Source organism: Balaenoptera musculus, chromosome 19 (assembly GCF_009873245.2).
Source record: "Balaenoptera musculus isolate JJ_BM4_2016_0621 chromosome 19, mBalMus1.pri.v3, whole genome shotgun sequence".
NCBI classification, from domain to species: domain Eukaryota; kingdom Metazoa; phylum Chordata; class Mammalia; order Artiodactyla; family Balaenopteridae; genus Balaenoptera; species Balaenoptera musculus.
In genome coordinates this window covers 43,624,831-43,647,207 of record NC_045803.1, presented here as the reverse complement: position 1 = coordinate 43,647,207, position 22,377 = coordinate 43,624,831, and the positions used below count along the sequence as shown (strand labels likewise).

At 50.4% G+C, this 22,377-nt stretch overlaps 1 protein-coding gene across 1 annotated transcript in view; it reads right to left on the bottom strand.

Moving 5' to 3' along the window:
• Positions 1-22,377, bottom strand: part of WWP2 (WW domain containing E3 ubiquitin protein ligase 2) — a 147,039-nt gene that overhangs the window by 4,699 nt on the left and 119,963 nt on the right. The window contains exons 10-19 of the mRNA XM_036833378.1: positions 16,555-16,729; positions 10,279-10,333; positions 6,663-6,744; positions 5,915-6,043; positions 5,153-5,228; positions 4,799-4,870; positions 4,481-4,569; positions 2,435-2,594; positions 1,061-1,194; positions 651-791 (exon numbers count right to left, since the gene is read on the bottom strand). Coding sequence (XP_036689273.1) covers positions 651-791; positions 1,061-1,194; positions 2,435-2,594; positions 4,481-4,569; positions 4,799-4,870; positions 5,153-5,228; positions 5,915-6,043; positions 6,663-6,744; positions 10,279-10,333; positions 16,555-16,729 — 1,113 coding nt within the window. The remainder of the gene's footprint in view (positions 1-650; positions 792-1,060; positions 1,195-2,434; positions 2,595-4,480; positions 4,570-4,798; positions 4,871-5,152; positions 5,229-5,914; positions 6,044-6,662; positions 6,745-10,278; positions 10,334-16,554; positions 16,730-22,377) is intronic.

The following is a 22,377-nucleotide window of genomic DNA, read 5'->3' as shown; positions in this document are numbered from 1 at the left end:
GCCAGGGCCTGCCTGGGGGCTGTTATCGGCAGCAAGGAGGCAGCTGAGAGTTGACCTCGGGCAGGCGGGACTCCCAGGCTGCGGCCGGCCCCAAGGGCACGGCCTTTAAAACCTCAGAGTAACCCGGAGACGCTTGAATCTTTGAAATCCCCCCCTCCTGCTCCTCTCACCACTGCTGCCTGAACCTCAGACGAGTGGAGGTTAAAAGACGAGACAAAGGGTCCTGAAGTAATGGGCACATTCATGCACAATCTCACGTGCGATAGTGGGTTTAAGCGGGCAGGACACAGACACCCTTTGAGTTAGGAGAAAGACGAGGGATGCGTCGAAGCTTTATGCCTCTTCGAAGAAACTCAGCCTTGCGGTCTTGACGTCTACCACTTGGGAACAAAGGGCACCCAGGAGCTGGCACAGAGGGCCTCGGGCTCTGGCTGCCCCGGCTCTGGTCAGCACGTGACTGGCCATGGCAGCCATCTAAGGTCAGTGCAAAGTGAGAGGTCCTTTCCATCCCTGGTGACCCCGGGGCCACGCGTGGGGGCCTGGCTGAAGAGGGGGCCCCGGGATGAGAGCGGGAGACCCTTTCTCTGCAGCCAGCTGTGTCTCTGCTCCCCTTTCTCCAGGCCCCTGGCTCCCCAGCGCCTGAAACTCACATGATGTACTCTTCCTTGTTCTCCTCTGTCACTCGGATGCTCTCACCACCTTCCTTCAGCTCATGGGTTGTCACCTTGCCCAGGATCTCCATGTCCTGGATGAAGTACAGCTCTAGGCCGCACTCTTCCAGATTGTTCTCTCTGGGGGCACGAGAGACCAAGAGGGAAGATGTCTGTCTTAGAAGGGTCTTCCCTCCCTCCTGCTCCATCACTCACTTTTAGTGCCCGTGGGACACGAGGACTCACAGGTGGCCTAGAACCCAGAAAGGTGTCACGGGACATCTCCCTGATGCAAGGAGAGAATTCCAGAGCTGCCCTGCAGGGGGACCTAGAAGCTGTGCCTCCACCCGCACTACTACCCACCCTGAGACTCCCTCTTCTCCCAGCACAGGGCGATGGAGGGGACTCACTTGATCCAGATGATAGATTTGTAGAATTCGGGGTCGATGGATTCCAGGTCTTTCAGGGTTGGTCTCTTGTTTAGCATCCGCTTGTAGAAAGGGAGGGTGAAGCCTGTATCGATGAACTTTCCATGGTACAGAGCCTGAGGAAGGAAGAGACATGGCAGAGAGATCTGGTTTTCCTAGGACGCCCCATATCAGCTACCGCCCAGCTACTGCTCCCTGCCCTCCTCAGCATCCGGCTACCCCAGGGGCCTGAAGGGAAAGCCTGCAGCACTCTTGGTCCCGCCTGCAGACCTCGGAGATGAGCAGAGCTGGCTGCTCAGGAACCCACCTCCGGCCCACTGCCTGCCTGCCGGCTCCCTGCTCTAGCAGAGATCTGCCCCCAGGCGTACAGAGACGACTCACTCAGCACAGCTCCAGGTGGCGGCCCTGACTCACTGCTGCTCTGAGCTGGGCAGCAGAGGCAGCCAAAAATAATGCAGACGCGGCTGCTGGCGGGCCAGTGGTGAGTAATAGTCTAGGGTTTTACTGGTCTGTCCTGTCCGCTGCAGGGCCAGGCGGGTCTCTAGACCGGGGAAGAATGTGCCCACTTCCTGAGCCCAGCACCTTGGCCAAGAACTTCCAGACAAAGGGAAGGGACATATTTAGTCATGGGCTCTTGGGTCCTCCTGAGAGGGGAGCGGGGCAGACACTCACTCGGGAAGTCAGGGGAAGAAGTGAAGGAAAGCTAGCAGTGAAACCTCTCAAACTACCAAACGTGGCAGCGGGACCGTGGCCCTCACGGGCTCCCGTCCCCATCCTGGTTCGTGATGCTCATGAGACACTCAACAGGATATTCACACTGTGCTCCTGTTTCTACGTAAATACAAATACCTAACTCCCCCTTCCCTACTTTGCCATCCTCCTGACAGATGCCTCCTGCATCTTGCACCAACCAGTCTACTAGGGCTCTATTCTCAGCTAGTGTAGATTCCAAATCCCCTTCCAGAAGGCCCGAGTCTCAGTCGGACATTCCCAAACGCTGCCACCCAGCTTGTGGCAACACCCAGAGACAGGCAGCAGGTGGGCCGTGCCCGTCATGCCCCACCCTCAACAGAGCATGTGCTGAACGTTAAGTGAAGACTTTGATCCAGGGACCCTGGGCTTTCGCTTGACAAATCCTACACAAATCAACACGAAAACCTTCTCAGTGCCCTGGGGTGGCCACTGAGAGAGCTCTGAACTATTTCCAGAACTCTCGCTAGCTTTTTGCATCTTTAGTGAGTAGTTCTGTAAAAGGATGAGGGTGGGGCTCAGAGAGGGGGGCGCCAGGCTGCAGCGGCTGCTGGTGGTGTAGAGGGTCGCCGCCCTCCCTGGAGGGCTCGTGGCAGCGAATCTTACCATGGCAATGAATCTGCCAATAAAGCGGAAGTAGGTGAGGTGGTCGGGGTTGATGGAGGAGGCGGGGTTGATCTGCAGGCAGTAATTGTTCTTCCCGGCGTATTCAAATAAACAGTACATGGGGTTGAGCACCTCGTGGGACAGGAGGAAAAACCACTCTCTGTGAGAGAAGAGAGAGAAAAACGGAACTAATGGATCCCTCCCTGCACACCTGTTCTGGAGGTGCGACTCTCCTGTGCTGTCCTGTTTCACCTAGTCTGGAGACATGCGTCCTGGGGAGGCAGCCCCACTGGGATCAGCACCTGGGCTAACCTCTGCGAACAGCTGGTCAGTGAACGGGGCAGGGTCAGACCTAGGGTGAACCACAACAACTGCACTTGACGGTGATGCTCAGGAAAACCTGCGTGCCTGCATGTTGGCTCCAGGTGCTGCATTCCAGGACTTTCCATCTGTTATCCAGAGCGCCTAATGGCAAAGGAGCTCCTTGCACCCAGAGCTACCATGCACAGTTGTGTAGGCTGTGCACTGCACAACGACACGATGTTACAGTATCACAGATTTGTACATTTATCACAACAATTTTCCTGCAAGTAGCAGTCAAGCTGCCTTTTTTCTGATAAAACCAGTATATCTCGGCCATATTCCAACACAGAAGTGTCTTGACAAAGGGCATCTTTTTCTAAATCTTGCAAAGGTGCTGTATGAACAGCAGGCACCCTGCTTCCACCCTACCTGAGTAGGCAGCATAATGTGAATACGAGGTAATACGTTCCTAACTCCTTCTGCATGAAAACTCTGTAACCCGTGCGGTGTCTACACTTCACTCCCACCAGCTACCACGCAGGTATCTCACTGCCCTTGCACTTTTCCATCCCCTCACCCCAGACCCCATCAACCACACCCTTCCCCATATGTCCACGCATTCATCTGAACCAATGCCCACGCCTTAGCATCTCTTTGCTCCCTAGGTACAAGCCTCAAGCCAGAATTCAGAGTCCTTTGGGGCTTGGGCTAAACCAGCAGGGGGACGTCCCAAGGGGGCCAGTCCCTGGCTGCTGGGCTGTTTGTGGCCAGGCAGACGAGGAGTCCTTCGATGCAGAGGGTGCCCCGGTATCCTGTCCGTGGTTCTACCCTGTGGTAGAACAGCATGACGTAACCTACCATAGGGTAAAACCACTGGCAGGACACAGAGAGACAGACACACACGGGGCGGGAGCCACACCACCAAGCAGAGCCTAGAGAGGAGGTCACCACAGTCACCACGGAAAAAAGAGCAATCGATCCGTGGGTGCCAACACAGAGGGCAACGCCACCAGCACACAGAGGACCAGAAGCAAGTTAACCCAACACCAAGTGAGAAGACGTCCCCACACCATGAGAGGTCAGCAAGCTGAGCAGTCACCGCAGGCCAGGATGCTCCTTCTCTCTGCCGGGGCCCTTGTGCCCCATCGTCCAAGGCAACATTTTGCCAGAGAGTCTGTTAACTTTTGTAGGTGGGCTGGGGTAAGGGCAAGACAATGCTTTGAGCTCTTTTTAGGGTTATATCAGCTATTTTAATTTACTGACCCTGTGCACATGACACGCAGCTGAGTACTAATCAATGCCCTTTGGATTGTGACACAGCTTATACATGCCAGGTATACACCAAGACAGCCGACTTAACACGCCCCGGCTGCCTCAAGACGAAGTGAAGCCCAGGGTCGATTCTACCGGACAACCACTTAACACTGATATTTAGCCACTGACACTGGTGTAGCCGGAAATAATGACAGGTTGGTTGGTAAAGAGCCATTGTCCTGAGCCCCTCCCCCAGAAGCCCCCTAGCCTCCCCATGACCCAAAAACTAAAGGATTAATACCTAGCCCAGCAGGGGACCCCCGGACCCAGCTCCAGCGCCCCTTCGGACTGGCCACACCCCTGCCCACTCCTGAAGATGCAGGAGAGATCTGGCAACGCTCTGAGCAAGAAGGAGGCAGCTTTCTGGGCGTGGGCCCTGTAGCCAGGGGAAGCGGGGTGCAGCGCAGCCTTCCAGGGCTCCCAGCTCACCTGGCAATGCCTCCATAGTCCAGGCCCTCCTCGCCACGCATGATGATGTAGAGCCGGCGGCGCAGGTCATAGGGCTTCATGTTCATGATCTGGGGAGACAGAAGATCGTGGCCAGCCTGCCACTCTCCCTTCCATGGCAGGCTGGGGGGTGGGGGACAGGGGACTGCCAGGCCTGCTCTTCGGCAGATACCGGTCACCAAGGCCCACGCCTTGAGAACTCTACCATGTGGGCTTAACAGGCTACATGATAGAAGACAGGGTAGCAGGAGGGGACCTCCTGCCTGCCCCTGGTCTTAGACACAGTGATTATTCTCTAACCTGTTGGAAAGAATCCTCAAAAAGTGTCTGCCTGGAAACGCTGATCTTCACATGGCTGGGGAGAGCATTTGACTGATAAGAAAAGGAAAAAACAAACCTCAAATTGGGGTCTTGGTGGTAACTATTCAGTCTGGTCACCTGTCTGTCTGAACAGGCTTCCCCATCCCCCTGGGCTTGGGGAGAGAACTTGGCTGGCTTCCTAGAGATAACGTCACAAAACTGCTCGAGGTGAGACAAGTGACCTGCTCCCACCTAAGACACAGGCATTCCAACGCCTGCTGCTGGGCTAGAAAATTGTGCTGAAGTAACTCTACAACCCCAATCTCCGGGGGAGGTCCCAGTACCAGAACTCACATGGCAGAGGAAACGGAACTGGTGATACTTCCACCGAAAACTTCGGTCATAGGCACCAGGGGAACCTTGCTTCGTCCTGGAAAGAGCAAAGATTTCTGGAATCCATGTGATTTCTCAAAAATTAGCAACGCATCTTGTTAGTCCTAAGGAAAGCTGATGCTATGTTAATTTAAAGACGAGTAAAGTAAGGCATAAAAGAAAGAAAGTGACTGCCATTAAGATCTTCCGAAGATTTGAAGACTAAAAAGAACGAGAAATAAAGCCAGGGGGACTTCCCTGGTGGCACAGTGGTTAACAATCCACCTGCCAAGGCAGGGGACACGGGTTCGAGCTCTGGTCCGGGAAGATCCCACATGCCACAGAGCAACTAAGCCCGTGCGCCACAACTACTGAGCCTGCGCTCCAGAGCCTGCAAGCCACAACTACTGAGCCCACGTGCCACAACTACTGAAGCCTGTGCACCTAGAGCCCGTGCTCTGCAACAAAGAGTAGCCCCCGCTCGCCGCAACTAGAGAAAGCCCACGTGCAGCAATGAAGACCCAACGCAGCCAAAAATAAATAAATAAATAAATTTATTTTAAAAAAAGAAAGCCAGACCTCTTGCTTTTAGAGAAAGACCACCAGTGTTATTCTGAGTAAATAGAGTAGCCCCTTCCCTCCACATCCCCACTAGTGTGACATCAAAACTGGCCACTAGAGGGCAGTAAGAGCAGCTATACCAGGCCTGTGCTAAGAGTGATGTCACCTGTGCAAAGTCCTTACCCAGACTCAAACCCTGGGCGAGGATCCTTAAAGGTGGTGGTGCGGGTATTGTGGTCCACGAAGTAACGCACCCCCTCGCTGGTGTACTTCATCTCCCACCCTGGGGGCAGAGCTGGTTCCTGGATCATCCTGGAAACATGGGAAGAGAGGGGCTAAGGGCTGGCCTCACCTTCTGGGCCTCCATGCTAAGGAGGCTGGGGTCCCTGAAGTGCTGCTTTCTCTCTGTTTTCACCCAGGCCCTGCAGAGCCCTTGAGGGTGGGCCTTGAGGAAATGTGCTTGGCAATACCCAAGTCCTGAGGATGGTTCTGCAGCAGAGAGAGGTCATCTACTGTCCCAGGGCCAAAGAACCAGCCCTGGGTGGATGGCCGTGGCCTGAGCGGGCACCAGCAATCCCAAGGCACCCAGTGCTCCATCCCAGACTAGCTTCTGGGGGGTGGGGAGTTGACAGTGCTGGGGCAGGGTTCTCAACCCTTCTGAAATCACACGATCGGCCGCCTGCACAATTGGCACAGAGACCAGCAGCACCTGCCAGCCAGGCCACGCTGTATCCACGAGGAAGGCCAACTTAAGGTGCCACTTTCAAGCTCTCAATGGGCCAACACCATGTCATGAGGGTCTCAGGGCACCTGTGTGTGGCCGAAGGTCCCAGAACATCGGCCGTGGAGGACAAATGCAGTCCAAGGCCACCGGGCCAGTACCGGAGGTGCACAGGGCCCAGCCCAGACCCCTCCCGGCCTGAGTCCTTACCCCTGGGTCCGAGGGTCCTCCCACTGGGTAGTGCGTGTGTTATGGTTCACGTAATACACCCGTCCGTTGTCCTGTCTCTTCTCTGCCAGGGGAGAAGAAGGAAAAGCAGACTCTCAGATTGAGACGTCTTGAGCCCACATCCTCTCCCCTCTGGCTCCCACCTGCCGGGTGCTGGGTCTGAATTTCTACCCCTGTTCCTAACCTGTTAGAGAAGTTTAACCAGCGCAAGCCTGGCTCACTCACATCTGTCACTGGCAAAAAGGACAAAGAGAATCTTGCCCTACTGGGGAGCAGGGGAGGGATATACACATTTTCAACTCCAGATCAAACAGCATCTTTGGTTGGTTGATTTGCTGGAGGCCAGGGGGCGGTGTGGCAACACGAAGGAGGAGCAGCCCAGCTGAAACCAGAGGCATAATTGCATCCAGCTGTGTGCGAAGTGGAGGCACGGCCCAGCCTCCCCTGGATCCTGGTCCCCACCCCAGTCCATCATGGATGCTCTCTGGTTCTGCAACCCCTCCATCCACTGGATGTAGCCGACCCAGATGCCCCTGTCCCACAGGCAGGGTCACTGTGGGGTGGCGGCATTTTCCTTCATCCCTCTCTGATCAGCGCTCTGCACCACAGGGCCTACGTACCCCCCCCTGCTTAAAGGCAAAGTTTTGTTCTCACACTCCTACATCCCAGCAAAACCTCTATGTTGCATACATGCCAAGAGACATCTGGGGTTGTGGGCACTTACAGTGCCATCTTGGTCTTATACCTAAGTGTGTGCTTCGAGATGGGGCAGTGTTTGGGAAGCTCAGACATACTTTCTATTCTCTGGACAACATTTACCCTCTTGCCCTTTTACTGGTGTACTAACAATGGCGCCGAGTTGTTTGAGGGAGAAACTCTGGGCTCCAGGGGCAAACTCAACTCCAGCTGGTGATTCTGGTCTTTAAGAGGGATTGAAAGGGGCGCCCATCAGCTCCAGGTGGATGGCAGGCAAGACGGGAGCAAGACTCCAAACCCAAGAGCGGTCACCTTTCCCAGCTCAAAGTTCCTGGGCTTTCAAACCTGTTTCTGTCCTGAAAACAAACAATGCTCATGGCCCTCCCTCTTTTACGATGACAGGGAGAAATTAAAGAAATAAAAATAATCAGTTCCAGAAGCTACAGGGAAACCAAAAGCTGAAAAAGACACAGAACTAGGGAGCCCAGCCCCCTCTCCTTGAGTAGCAGGCTGCAATGTTCACAGTATCAACCCCCGGTCCTGGTCTCTGTCTGACTTACCTGGTATCCACTACTTGATGGAAATTTCAAAAACAAGAGACTCGAAAGAAAGAAAAGAAGGTGACTGGGATTGCTACAGAGCTACCATCACCTCAGAACAGCCTGTGGGACCGTCCCACAGAAGACCGGCTTCCCAACAGGGTTCTGAGGGGAAGAAGGAGCCGCTCCCAGCCCGGAAGCTTCTGCTTTGAACTAGATCCTCCCGCGTGTTCTCTGCCAAGGGCCAAAGCCGAGGAGGGTGGATCTGTCCAGCCGGGAAGTGCCCTTGTTGCTGCGTGGAGGCCTTTCATGGCCCACTGGAACCACCTTGCTGCATGCAAGGTCGTAGTCTGGGAGCTGGGAAAGTCCTTAGGTGACATCTAGCTTGACCCCATTTAGGAAGAAATGGACTCGGGAGCATTCAGTCACATGCCCAGGGTCAGAGCAGCTGAGACGATGTGGATCTTAAACCTCAGGTGCTCTGACCCCTGGGTTGGTGCTCAGGGAGAATGTGGGCTCTCTTCTAGAGGAGTAGAAAGGGACCCAGGACTGAGCACAGGAGACTTGACAGCAGGCTTGCACTAAATGCAACTCTCCTTTGGTTTTGCTATACTTTCTGTTCAATCTTAACTCCCCCTGGGGAGATGACCCTGCCACAGCCCTGGGGAAGCTAACACAAAGCCCAAAGGATTTGATCAGGAAGGTTCCCTGGCCCTCGGCCAGATGTTCTTTTCCTCTCAGTTTCGTATCATTACGGTCTTGTGTGTTCTCCTGATCATTTGTAAACAGCACTGACTCCGACCATGGCTCCTATTCCCATCTCAAATATTTCACACCTGGCTTCTAGGAGCTGTTTTCGAGACCCTATAAGCTGCTCTTACTTGGTGACCATCGTTTAGCAGAACTGGTACAGAAATAAATCACTTGACTCTACAGATCCAGGAACAATTCTTGGTCCCCTGCTCTAGTTCACAGGGTCTGCCAGATGGCCTTACAGATTCTTATTTCATCTGATGAGTCTTCCCCTGCCCAGCCAGGGATCCTATGTTTGACCCTCTCACATTTGACTTGCTGCCGATCTCTGAGACAACAGTGAACAATGACCTTTCATCGGTTCAGGGAGCCGGGTGGATCAGCTGTGTGCCTAAGGGATTCCCCAGCTGAAAAGTCAAGAACTGTGTGGAGGCCTCGCTATCTGAGATTTTCCACTAGGAGGACCAGGAGGCCTTTCCAAGTGCCCTGGCACGCAGTGGTAACTGACTAACTGATACCCTGCAGGGCCATAGGGGTTGATGCAACCCTGTAAATTACTACCAGGGAGTAGTTGTGTCTGTATGGAGAGATGGAGAGGATCCAGTTCAAAAGCTGCACTTTTCCAGGTGATGCTCTTCCTGTCACTGTCAGCTTCTTCGTCTCTGTTGGGGAGCACACCCCGGCCTATTTTAATACTATCTGTGAACACCATCAAACCAGCATTCGCTGTCTTCTGCTGGCCTAACAAACAAACTAAACCTGACCCACAACAGTTCCTGCAAAAACGGCCCTCTTCAGCTCCCAGGGACTCCTGTCGTACATGCTGAACAAAACCCTGACCCAGCTCGGAGCTGCAGAATGTGCTGGGTCCTGCCATCTCTCATGACCCCTTTGGGCATGGCCACTCCTTCCCAAGAATAGCCATAAGGCACACCACCTCACCCAAGTCATGGCTGTGCATCCCTCTAACTCATTATTGGCAAATCACACCAAGGACTTGGAGTTCTCCAGTGACAAGGAGAATCCAGTACAACATTATTAACTAAGCAACAGTGCACTTTCATAACATCACCAGCCCGCACTCAACTCTCTTATCTGCTTCCCTCTGGCCCCTTTCACAGCCGTTATCATAAATAAAAAGGCGGCTGAAGTCAAAATCAGGCTGAAGTCCTCCAACATCTCAGCTGCAGAGAAAGGTTTGGTAAGGTGTCTAAGCAGACAGCCACGGACCTGAAACAAATGCATCTGGGAATCAGCCAGTGTCCAAATGCCTTCATCAAATAGGATGGATTCTTGAGGAGACACCTTGAAAGTCAGCACCACAACCCAACAGTCCCAAGGCTGCTGGGGGATTTCTCTCATAGGGTCACCCCCCTGCAGCTGTGGCAGGTGAGTGCTATAGGGGTGCAGGGGAACTCAGTTACTTTCCCAACCTTCCAGCTCCATCACCTGCAACTGCTCCAGCTGGGTATCCCCAGAGGGTGTGCTGGAGAGAACAGAAACGGGGAACCGAGGCAGGGAAGTGAGAAGATGTGCAGGGAAAGAGGACAGAGCACAACAGAGCATCAGCTGATGCGGCTGAGGGCACAGAAGGAGAATTCAGTACTTACCCCAGCCAGGAGGGAGGGGGCCCAGTGGGTCATGGTCAGTGGAAGCACTCGAAGACTAAACACAAGAAACACAGCAGAACACAGAAGTTAAAAAAAAAAAAAAAAAAAAAAAAAAGCCACTGGTTAAAAATAAATCAATCGATAAAAATAAAAATGCCAAGGACTGGTTTCCACATTTTAGCACTTTGCAGAGTATACGGTGGGGCCTTAGGTGGCATCTGCTCCTCTCGAAAGTCTTCAAAGAAGAAGAAAAACCAAAAAAGAACCCTGCACACTGAGGGCCCAGACGGGTTGTGGATAGGGTGGAGCGAGGGGGAGGGAGAGGTGTGCAGAGGAAGGTGGGCCAGGACGCCCCCAGGCCAGGCCGGAGCCGGCCCCAGGCGCGGCAGGAGGAGGGCCCGAGCGGGGCTGCCCGGCAAAGCGCGGCCGGCCGGTGCGTCAGCCGCTCAGCTCCTGCTCAAGGCGGCCAAGGCGACTGCAATCACCACCACCTCCAACTTTCTCCAAGAACCACACACGGGAGGGGAAAAAATATCGCAGGCCTTTCCAATGAAATCATTCCCACAAGCCCTGCCCACGCCCAGAGCTTCCTGGCCGGGGGCTGGGCCCTCCTCCCTCCTGGGTGCGCAGGGAGAGGCAGCAGCGGTGTGCGACAGACTGAGGGCACATTCAGGCCCCGGGCCCCTCACCTCCCCCAGGAATGTTTTGCTTCCCTTCACAAAGCACCTTTCTTCTCCTCCGGCCTGAACCTGAAGTTGTTCAGTGTTCTGTGTGCGTCTGTCTGGGGAGGTGGGGCTGGGGCGAGATGACGAGAGAGAGACAGAGAGACAGAGAGAGACAGAGAGAGACAGAGAGACAGAGAGAGACAGAGAGACAGAGAGGGAGAGAGAGAGAGAAGGGGAGACAGGAGAAAGAAGGGGAGCTGACTCCGGGCCTTCAGGGCGGCTGTTTACATTCGAACCTCCACCCCCAGCCTCATTCCGCTGCGGGGTCCCTGGGGCAGGGCTGCGGTGGCCCAAGAGTTCTCATAGCCTGCGGGGAACGGGGGTGCTGTCAAAGACTCTTCACACTGAAATAAAACAAGTATTGTTCCCCGCTGGCTTGCTTTCTCTCTCTCTCTCCTTTTTTTTCCTTTCTTTCTTTCTTTTTTTTTTTTTTTGTGCCAAAGCATTTTTATTTCACTTACTAAAATTTAATTGTTACATGAGGGGGATCAAGTTCTCACTGCAGACTTCGGGCTGCCTGGCGGGCCCCGTCTGGGGGCAGCGGAGCCACACACGGGCAGGAGGATGAATGGAGCTCAGTCTCGGCTTGAGAAAACATTGGTAGAACTCAACTGCCAACGAACCCCCTTCCACGGCCCTCCCTCCACTCCCCGCTGAAAGGACAGAGAAACTTTCTTTCCGAGGTGGCAGCCACAAGCGACTCTTCCAAAGCAAGTTCCAACAAAGACGTTTCAGTCTTGAAACCATAGGTTCCTTGATGGGACGGAGCCCCCTTCCAGCAGAGGGCCTCCTAACCAGGCAGAGCGAAACTGCTCGAAGGTGCGGGAAGCTGGGCTGTCCTGGATTTAGGGCATGTTGCCCTCAGCCTCGAGGGTGTGCTTACGACCCCCCACCACCGTTCCGATTTGTCTGATGGCTGCTGAAAGAAAACTTCCCCAATTCACGGAGGTTATTATGGTGTGTGTGTGGAGGGGAGGCGAGGTGAGGGGAGTTGGCATGTCATAAAACCCAAGCTCCTCCACCTTTTTCGTAGTTAATACATAACAAGAACAGTGGGTACAAAAAACACGCGGCAACAGAAGGGAAGGAACTACCTTGTGAAACATGCACGCGCTTCAGACAATGAAGCCAAATAGAAGGCGGCGGGTGAGCGTTGAGCTGGACCAGTGTCCTCGCAAAAGGGAAGGGCTACAGAAAAGGTCATTCTAAGAAATTAAAAGAAGCAGCATTTGGTGCGATTTTTTTGGCTGATTCAGGCCTTTTTTCTCCCCCACCAGAGTAAGTGGATGATCTGCAAAGCATTCAGGAGCTCTGCTGGGAAATTAGCTCCCAACTGGTACCAACTGGGCTTCAGCGGGCTTACAGTCATCTCTTGCCTAACTCTACAAATCAACACACCAAAAGGTCTTTTTTCTGACAGCCTTCGTGACCTGCACTGAACTAGAAACAAAAAATGTTTAACGGCCCCTTTCTTAACCTTTGCCTTTTTTTTTTTTAATGTCAGAAATTAAATGTTCACACAGTGTTGGCTCTCTTTCATGAAGGTGGTTTTTTGAAAAATGCCTTTAGTATCCTCTCATTCTCATCCCTAGAGGCGGAGAGCAGAGGAGGCGGACAGGAAGGGAGAGAGACCAGAGACTCATAAACACGAGCGACACGTGAAATGGGTCAGTGGAAGTTGACGCTCATAATGATTTTACCTCTTACAGTTAAAGCAAAGCACTTGATTATTTTGGATATTTCTTCCCTAACGTATATACTACAACTTGAAAAATGTTTAAAGGAAGTGAACAGAAGCCAAGAAGACACAAAAAATTAAAAGCTATATATCCTGGCCAGAAAACCAAAACCCAAAAACCCCACATCTCCAGTGAGCCAACCAACTGCCCCTTCTCTCCTGCCACACCTTCCCCTGAAATGAGAGATCCCAAGTGTTACCTGGAGCATGGCTGGAAAAGCACAGAGAAAGGGGTATGGCGGGGGAGGGGACTGCAGTCAGAAAAGAGATCCAGGGATGTGCAGGTGACTCTAAGAGACAAGACAGTTTCCTTTATTATTAAGAAGAGAAAGGAATGCTGTTGAATAGTTTTCCTGGTAACCGTCCCTGGGTTGGAAGAACTGGGGTGCAGGCCATGAGCCAGAGGGCTCACATGAGTTCAAGTCCCTTAGGGACTAAAAGCATTTAGTTCCAGTAATATTTTAAGATACAAACTCAGAAATAAAGAATGTCTAGCAAATACAGCCGAGGGCAAGACAAGCTCTGGGAAGGGCACAGAGGTTACAGTGTGGAAGGCAGGCTCCTTTTTTTTTTTTTTTTAAGGATGCACCCAGTGGGCACAGAACAAAACCCAGGTGCTTGAGAATTTGATCCAAGGGGCTCTTTGCAGAGCAAGAAACAAGTTGTCTGTTTCTGGATAAAGCACTTTGGCGTCCATACGTTAGGAGCCGCAGGAGGATTTGCTTCAGTCTTGCCAGCACTGGCTACACCTTTGATTATCAGGGGAGCATCAGGCAGGAGTGGAGGAGGAGTTGCCACAGAAATAGTAGTAGGCTGCAAGCAGAGTCCCGTCGCAATTACAAGATGCACACGACTGGGCTGGGCGTGCTCGGCGGACCGCAGCAGGACCACAGAACAGAGGGCAAATGGAAACTGCAGCGGCCAAGCTCAAGTACGTGCACGATGATCGCAAGTAACAACGGCACACTGGGGCGTCAGGAGAGGGAAACGTGTCAGAGATAAGGGGATGATAACAGCGAGACCGCCAAAGGTATGCATTGAGGCAGGAAGGGATTGCAGGAGACTGCCATCTGGGATTCCCTTGATTTCCCATATTGAACTGTATCTCATGTTCTCTGCAGGCAGCAAAGAAGAACAAGGTCTGGTTTCAGCCCAGCAGCAGCAGGAGGAGGAGGAGGAGGAGGAGGAGGGGAAGCCAATGGTATAGTATCAGCTCTTAAGTCTTCCGAGTCAAACCCTGGGCCAAGGCCAAACCCCAAAATAACTCTATGAAAGCGACTCTTCTTACTTGTAACCAGGACATGGCACCATAGCAAACAAGAGGGGCAAACGAAACCCAGAGGGGAGGGAAATCAACAGACACACATTGAAAGCTGACCCAAAAAAGATTCCTACCACGTTTTTCAATATGAGTCTTGTTTCAGGAACAAAAGGGAACCATCACCTCCATCCAGAACCCTCCTGGATCCCCAGCCAAGCTGAGAAAACCATGTTAGAGGACTCAGAGAGAACATTTTCTTTCAAGCGCTGAATTTTTACTTTTAGGAGGCACTCCAAGTCAAAGTTCTACCTCTGCAGGCCTGGAATGATGTTGCTAAAATGAGAGAGACAGGAGAGAGGAATGAAGGCTCCAAAAGACCGAGCAGACGTGAGCTCCAGAATCTTCCCTTTCACACACCAAACATCTGGGTCAACTGACAGAACCTACACAGTGCATGGGAGGGTAGGAAAAAAAAAAAGAGTCCTTCAATGGAGTTTTCTTTTTTAATTTAAGAAGTCGGGTAAACAGGGAGACAAAACCATGGGAGACTCCTAAAACGCGTCCTCGTCTCTAAGTCAAAGGACAAAGATGCCCCAGACCTTTCCAGTTTTGCAGCCATGACCACCCAAGAAAATGGCAGGGAAAGTCTTTGGGGCCCAGCTCAAAAGGAATAATTTCTGAAATGCAGAGAAGGACCAGATTCCACCCAATTTTGAAACATGCCAGAACCGGATGCCCAGCATGTATGAAGGGGGCTGTGGAGTGGGAGGCCAGATGCCCAGCAGTGCTGCACCAGGTAGACCACTGGGCACGGGTTGTAGACAGGCATCATAGCTACCTTGGAGGCAACTCAACGTGACAAACACCAGACTTTCTGCTCATCCATACTAAGGAAACACTGTATGATGAGCAATCAGCCCCCACAGACAGAAGAAGGAACAAGCCAGCCAAGGCCAATGCCACCATGCCTTCTGGTTGATGGGGTAGCTCCTGCTTTGGGTGAGCAGAGAAAGAGCTGGAAATGACGGCAAAGCTGATGATGAATGCTATTAACTGAAATTACAGGTTTTCTGAGCATTTAGAAGTGGGTTGTGGGGTTAAAGTTCATTTCAAATAGAAACAATGTGAGTTAAACGTGGTGATGTCCTAGACCAGCTCAAAAAGTTTCCAACTTCCGACATACCACACCCTGTGCAGGTTCCACTGCAGGGGGAACAAAGCTTCATGTTCAAGGGGCTCTGAGAAAATGTAATCAGAGTTCCAACTTGGGAATCCCACTTCTCTCTGCCAAAGAAGCTGTGTGGCTGGGCTCCCCACCAAGCACCAGGCTGCTGGTAGGGCCTCTAATGAGAGAGAGACCCAGGAAGGAAGGTTCCTAAAGGGACCCAGTATGGGAGACCATTAGACAGTTAATTTGGGACCACAACACTCTGACTTCTGGACGAGAAGGTTAAATGTTATTCTGTAGGTAATGACCACAGAAGGTTTTGAGCCAGTGATTAATAATGTAGAGCAAAGCCCCATTCCTTAAATCTTCCACAGTGATTTTTTTTAAAAGTGACAAAATGGGGAATTCCCTGGTGGTCCAGTGGTTAGGACTCCAAGCTTCCACTGCAGGGGACCCAGGTTCGATCCCTGGTTGGGAAACTAAGATCCCGCAGCTGCGTGGCACGGCCAAAAAATTAAAAAGAAAAAAAAAAAGTGACAAAATGACAGTGATATTTGAAGACTGCTCTGCTAGAAACAGGCAGTACAGATTGGAGGAGAGAGAATGACAGCAAAGAGACAATTCCAAGGCTGCCTTAACCATTCAGGTGGGAGGGACAGAGGAAAATCAGGAATCAGATAGAAGAAGGCTGATCTAGACCAGTGGTCAATACACTTTTTCTGTAAAGGGCCACAGAAATATTTTAGGCTTTATGGGCCACCTGGTCTTTGTTGTGGCTACTCAACTCTGCCATTGTAGCATGAAAGCAGCCACAGTCAATACCCTCACTATGGGGTGTGCTTGTGTTCCGATAAAACTTTATTTACAAAACTAGCTGGGGGCCCATTTGGCCCAAAGGCCATAGTTTGCCCACCCCAAATCCAGATGAACTTTAAGGTCCCTCCATCCTTCAGAACCTGTCAGATAATAAACATCTAAAGAAAACCAGTAGCAGCAATAGAAAGGGAAGGATTTGGGTGACTGCTTTGACTTGAAAAGGCAAGGTATGGGAGAGGTCACAGCAAACTTCAGGTCTCAAGTCTGGGTAAATGGACCTGGATGGAGGGACCAGAAAAGAAATCCAGTCCTGGAAGGAAGATGGGGGAATTCAGTTTCAGATACACGTCCTGAGTCCATAAACACAGAAGGTGGACATGGAGTCACTAAGTTAGAAACACTGGAGTTTGAGGAATTTCACTGTGATGAGTAAAATCTCCAGTGTCAGAGCACTGACATTTCTAGCCACCATTTTCCCTGCTCGCCAAACAGGTGGACGGAGAATGTGCGTGGCCGTGTGTGGCCGCTGGAAGGCTCCCCTCCCTCGTGGCTGGCCCCCGGCTCTCACCTGGTAGAGGAATCTCTGGCTGAAGTGCTGCATGGCGCCCTGGAGCTGGTTGCGCTGGGACTGCCACTGCTCATAGTTCCGCACGTACTCGGCCGTGGGGCGCTGCCAGGTGGTGGTCCGAGTGTTGTGGTCCACGTAGTAGAACCTGCCTCGGGGGTCTGTGCGTTTCTCCCAGCTGCAAACATCAAGCTCAGAATGAATACAGTGACCACCTCACCCCTCCGCTCAAATGCGAGAGAAATCTCAGGATGGCTGGCAAGGAGGAGGGTGAGAAAGGGTCTGGTGTGGGGTCTGGCACAGGAGTTTGGCTGCTCTGGGGAGGCACAGCCAGGTGGGCTCCAGTTACGGAGGCTTCCAGGGCTTAGATGATTCTAGCAGACATCTGTGGTTGCCCCCCCAGCCACCAATCCTTCTTTACCAACAGCTCCTGATTTCCATGTCAGAGATCCAAGTGGTTCTGGGGCACCCGACTGTACTCCCAACCCTGGAGTTGAACTGTTGACTGGACCAGGAGTGGGCAAGTGACCTATGCTGAGCCAATCAGGATGAATCTCATGGCTTTTGCTAGTTATGGTGGGAAGAATATAGTCTCTCTTCTTTGCCGGATATGACTGAGAAAGTATGCAGTCCTGGGACTGGCTACCATCTGGGACCCAAACACAATATGAAGTTGACCCAGTAGATGGCAGAGCAGAAAAATGGGAAAAAAGCCAGTCTCTTGGGGATACTGTTGAGCCACTGGATCATGGTTCACTTGAAACCAGGATCTACATCTAGAATTTTTAGTTACATGAGGCAGTGAATTCTCTTCATTATTCAAGCCAATTTGGATCCCAATTTTTGCTCCTTGAAACTGAAATTATCCTGATATAAGGTGCCAGTGAAAATACGTTGCATGATCACGAGAAGAAGAGTTGGTGCAAATGACAGCAGGACTCTCCACATTATCTTTTGTTGAGGAAGCAATCTTTCCAAAGTTGGCCCTAAAATATCCACGGGCAAGGCAGGGCTAGAACAGAGAGTAAAAATCCTCAGCTGTGCTTGGTAGATGTAACTTGATTTCCACATACACAGGGAAGAAGTGATCAAAAGAAAGTAAGAAAGGGAACTCCGCAGGGTGATAGAAATATTTTACATTTTGATGGAGTGTGAGTTACATAAGTGTACGCATTTGTCAAAGCTCAGTGAACTGTATAACTAAGATCTGTTTATCTCACTGTGTGTAAATTATATTTCAATTTTAAAAAATGAATTTGAATCTACTTAAGCCTCCATATCTAATGACCAGTTTACCAGGAAAGATAAGGAATAAAGGAACATATAACACAACACCAGGAGTCACAATCAGCCACATCCAGAATGTGAGAAATTCTACAAGACAGATGCCCAGGATCTTCAACAAATAAATAGCCAGAAAAAAACAAGGAAGGGTGGGGGAACTTATAGATTAAGAGAGACTTATGAGATCAGCCAAAAGCAATGTGTTGATCTTGAGTTTGGATCTGATTCAAACAAATCAAGTGTGAAAACATTTTTAAGACAATTGGGGAAAACGCAACACAGACTGTGTATGACATAAGTAAGGAAATATTGTTAATTGTGTTGGGTGGGATAATGGTATTTTGGTTATGTTTAAAACAAAACACTCATCTGTTAGAGGTGTATGTGATGTATTTATGGATCCAAGGATATGATGACTGGGATTTGCTTTACAATTCATTGGTCCTCTCCCCTAAAAAGTGGGAAGATCAGATAAAACAAAATGTTATTAACTGTTAGAACCAGGCAATGGTTACAAGGGATTCATTGTACTATTCCCTCAAATTTGCTGTATGCCTGAATTTTCCATTATAAATTTGAAAGGGTAAGGGGGAGAAAAGGAGTTTTAAAAAAATAAGGGAGAGATACCACTGAAGAAAACGGGGTTAACCCAACGCAAAAGGAACCCAAAATGGGTTACACTGTACGATTCCAAAGTGTTGGAGGGTCTTTGTTCCCTAACGACCTTCTCGTATCATCTCTGAATTCTGATCTTATTCACATGACTATGGCGCTTTGGTCTGATACTTTCCTCAGCTTTCAGGGTTAGCCTCCTAGCTGACTTTTGTTGCCACCCTTTCAACAATTCTTTCAAACTCAAAGCCTCCCTAAAAATGGCTTCTCCTCAAGTAGTCCCCAGTCCCTGTTCACAGACTGCGTCTGGATTCCTCTTGCTGGACTGCCTTGCCGTCCTGACCTGCTGTCACTTTGGATTCAACTAAATGCCATCCCTCTCGCCCCAAACCTGAGCCTTTCCCTGTCCTCCCTGCATCAGTCCTCCTCCCAGGCATGAAACAACACCATCATTCCCGACTCTTCCTTTCCTACTGATGTCAGTAAGCCACTCAGCCCGAGGGCTTCATTTTATTTGTCTCCCTGCCCTTGACTTTCCATTTCTACGTCCAACTATCTCTGAACTAATCTCTTTATCCAATCCAGCCAACAAACTGCCATCAGGGTAACCCCAACAGACTGACTCCTTATGTCAGGCTCGAGTCAAAACCTTGAATCAGTATTCAAGGCTCACAATAATCTGGAACTTTCCCACCTGTCTCATAAATTCTCCCAACCAGTGATTTTTATTTATTTTTATTTGTTAGCAAAGGAATCATGTATCTATAGTTTGAAACACAAACAGTACTACAGGAGATACAATGAAAACCAGTGTCTCCTGCCTCCTTCTCCCTACTGCTGATTTCTGCTCCCCAGAGGCAACAACTACTTTCAGCTCTTGACTGCTTCTTCTATTGACAGTCGTACTTCTAAATAAATGCTTACTCCATAATTTCTTGATTTCTACCAAATTAGATATTACTTATGGACTTTCCACTAGCAAAGCTGAGGATTTAGTTCTTGTACTCCACCCCACAACACACACAATGCTCTCTCCTCCCCCATCCTCCCAATTTAGAAAACCATCACTAACTCAATATTCAGAGTTTGGATTATGACTTTGTAGAATACTATACATACATTTCCTTACTTGTACACCTTTTTCTTTTTCTCTAGAGTTAAGAACTGCGTGTTTCATTCTGCTTGGTTTTCAAGGACCTATCACAAATTCACCCCCAGATTCTGACAGGGCTGGTGGCCTCCCAGGATCACTCAACTCTGGGCCTCATTTCTCCAGGCACCCTTTGTCCAGCGTGGACAGCTGTCCTCCAGGCCTGCCTGCTCTACATTCCTGCCCTGAGTCATCTTCCCTCACCCTCCTCTTGGCCCCTGAACTGAGTCCCCTGTGTCCTGCATCTCAGGACTTCTTTCTCTGTTTCCTCTTGTCTGGTAGAAGAAATCATCTAGGAGTTTCTGAGAAAGGATGCACCAAAGTTAAGTTTTTGAAACCCTGCATGTCCGAAGATGCCTTTATTTCAACCCTCACACCTGAGTGTTAAAATGTCTAAAAGTTGATTTCTGGATTCACTCAGCTGTTTCACTAGAAGATCCCCAAATATCACAATCTGTAGTTTTCTTCCCTTAGACTGGTCACTTTCCCCAGCAAAAAAAACCTTCCAGTCTTTACCCTGGAGACAGCATCCTCACTTAATCCCTTTTTCCTGAGTTCATCTCTGCCTTCGGCTATGGCTGTGCTCTCCACGCTGGTTCTACTCTCCCAGGAACTTCTTACACTAGCAGCACTCACGTGGCCGCACGTGCGTGTATGTGAACATGTGTGTGTGTGCATGTCTGTGTGTGCACACATACATATGGCAGAGGGTTGGGAGCGATGGCTGACAACCTAGAAATCTAGCTGCTCCCTGCACAAATTTTAAACTTCCAAGTTTTTTGTCTCATTACACATACACATACACATACACATTCACACACACACCCCATATGTCTCTGATCACTGAGGCTTTCCAGGGCTCCATGGTGCAAATTGGCTGCCTTCCGGGTGGAAACCCCACACCGGAAGCTTGGGTTTCAGCTTTCGCAACTCTGCCATTTATCCATCAGCAACTAAACTCTGATTACAATCTCCCATATGCTTTTTCTCCTCTTCCATTCCTTTATCATTATACTTTTTTATAACCTTTATTGCTATTTTAGTGGGTTCTCAGGAAGGAATGGAAATAAACACATGTTGGGTCCATATGTTTCACTAGAAGTCCTCTGCACTGGTGAATTTCAAACCTCTACGCAGCATAATCACACTCTTGGTTGCAGGTAGAATCTTACGCAGAGTTGCAGGTAGAATCTTACGCAGAGTTGCAGGTAGAATCTTACGCAGAATCACAATCTACAAAAACAGAGCAGTGGCTGGAGGCCAGGTCAGCCCTTTCATGTTGTTTGGTTCCAGGGGGCATCTGCACCAAACCCAGGGGCCTTGCTGTACACACTTTGAGCATCTTTGTTTCACACAAACCCTCCACTCCAGCAAAACTGCTCCATGCATCATTCCCGAAACACAGCTTTTACATTCACACTGTTCTCCCAACCTGGATCACCTTCCTCTTCTCACTGAAGTCCACCGCTCAGCCTTTCCTAAAGACCAAGTCTAAGCCCCCTATGAGGCCTCCCCAATACCATGCTCTATGGTGATCACTCTCCCTGCTCACCTCAAGTTTGAGAACCACCTAAGAATGACTAAACAGCAAATTATTGCATTCATCCTTAACTACCAGGTCCAATACTTTTTTCTCCTGGATAAAACGACTGGTCTTCATACAAGTGTCCCATGGGTGGGACAGAAGGGGATGGCCATGATAAACTGAATCCTTTGGTTCAATCTCGCTCCTGGATGTCTAGGTCTGCTGATATAATGGCTCCATCTGTAGTTTCAAGGTTGCTCTCACCATGGTAATACTTCCCCAGGGCGGAACTTCTCCCATTAATTAACAATGAAAGCTTGAGCATTCTGTTCTCTCTGGGTTCCCTATTACATAGCAGAACTAAGTGCCAGGGGCTTAAAGGTCTGGGTCTAAAACTCAGGAAGAATTCATAGGCTATAGGGGGTGCAGAGGCTGAGCCATCTCACAATAAAACATTAAAACTATCCTGAAAATAAGAAAGCTGGGTCTAGTATTCCACCTCAATACTTAAAGAAGAGTAAATCCTCAGCCATTCTTAGACGATACCATTAAATATCTTCATTTAGATCCCATTCAAATGTTCACCAGGTCAAGGTCTAAATAACTTATAGACCAGAGAGGTTAAGAGGCAAGCAACCAGCACACTTACAGAGTTACCACCACTTTTAAATATGTGTGTCATAGGGAGATTGGTTCAAGATGGCGGAGTAGAAGGACGTGCGCTCACTCCCTCTTGCGAGAGCACAGGAATCACAACCAACTGCTGAACAATCATCGACAGGAAGACACTGGAACTCACCAAAAAAGACACCCCACATCCAAAGACAAAGAAGAAGACGCAATGAGATAGTAGGAGGGGGCGCAATCACAATAAAATCAAGTCCCATAACTGCTGGGTGGGTGACTCACAAACTGGAGAACACTTATACCACAGAAGTCCACCCACTGGAGTGAAGGTTCTGAGCCCCACGTCAGGCTTCCCAACCTGGGGGTCTGGAAACAGGAGGAATTACTAGAGAATCAGACTTTGAAGGCTAGCAGGATTTGACTGCAGGACTTTGACAGGACTGGGGGAAACAGAGACTCCACTTTTGGAGGGCACACACAAAGTAGTGTGCGCATCGGGACCCAGGGGAAGGAGCAGCGACCCCATAGGAGACTGAACCAGACCTACCTGCTGCTGTTGGAGGGTCACCTGCAGAGGCGGGGCATGGCTGTGGCTCACCATGGGGACAAGGACACTGGCAGCAGAAGT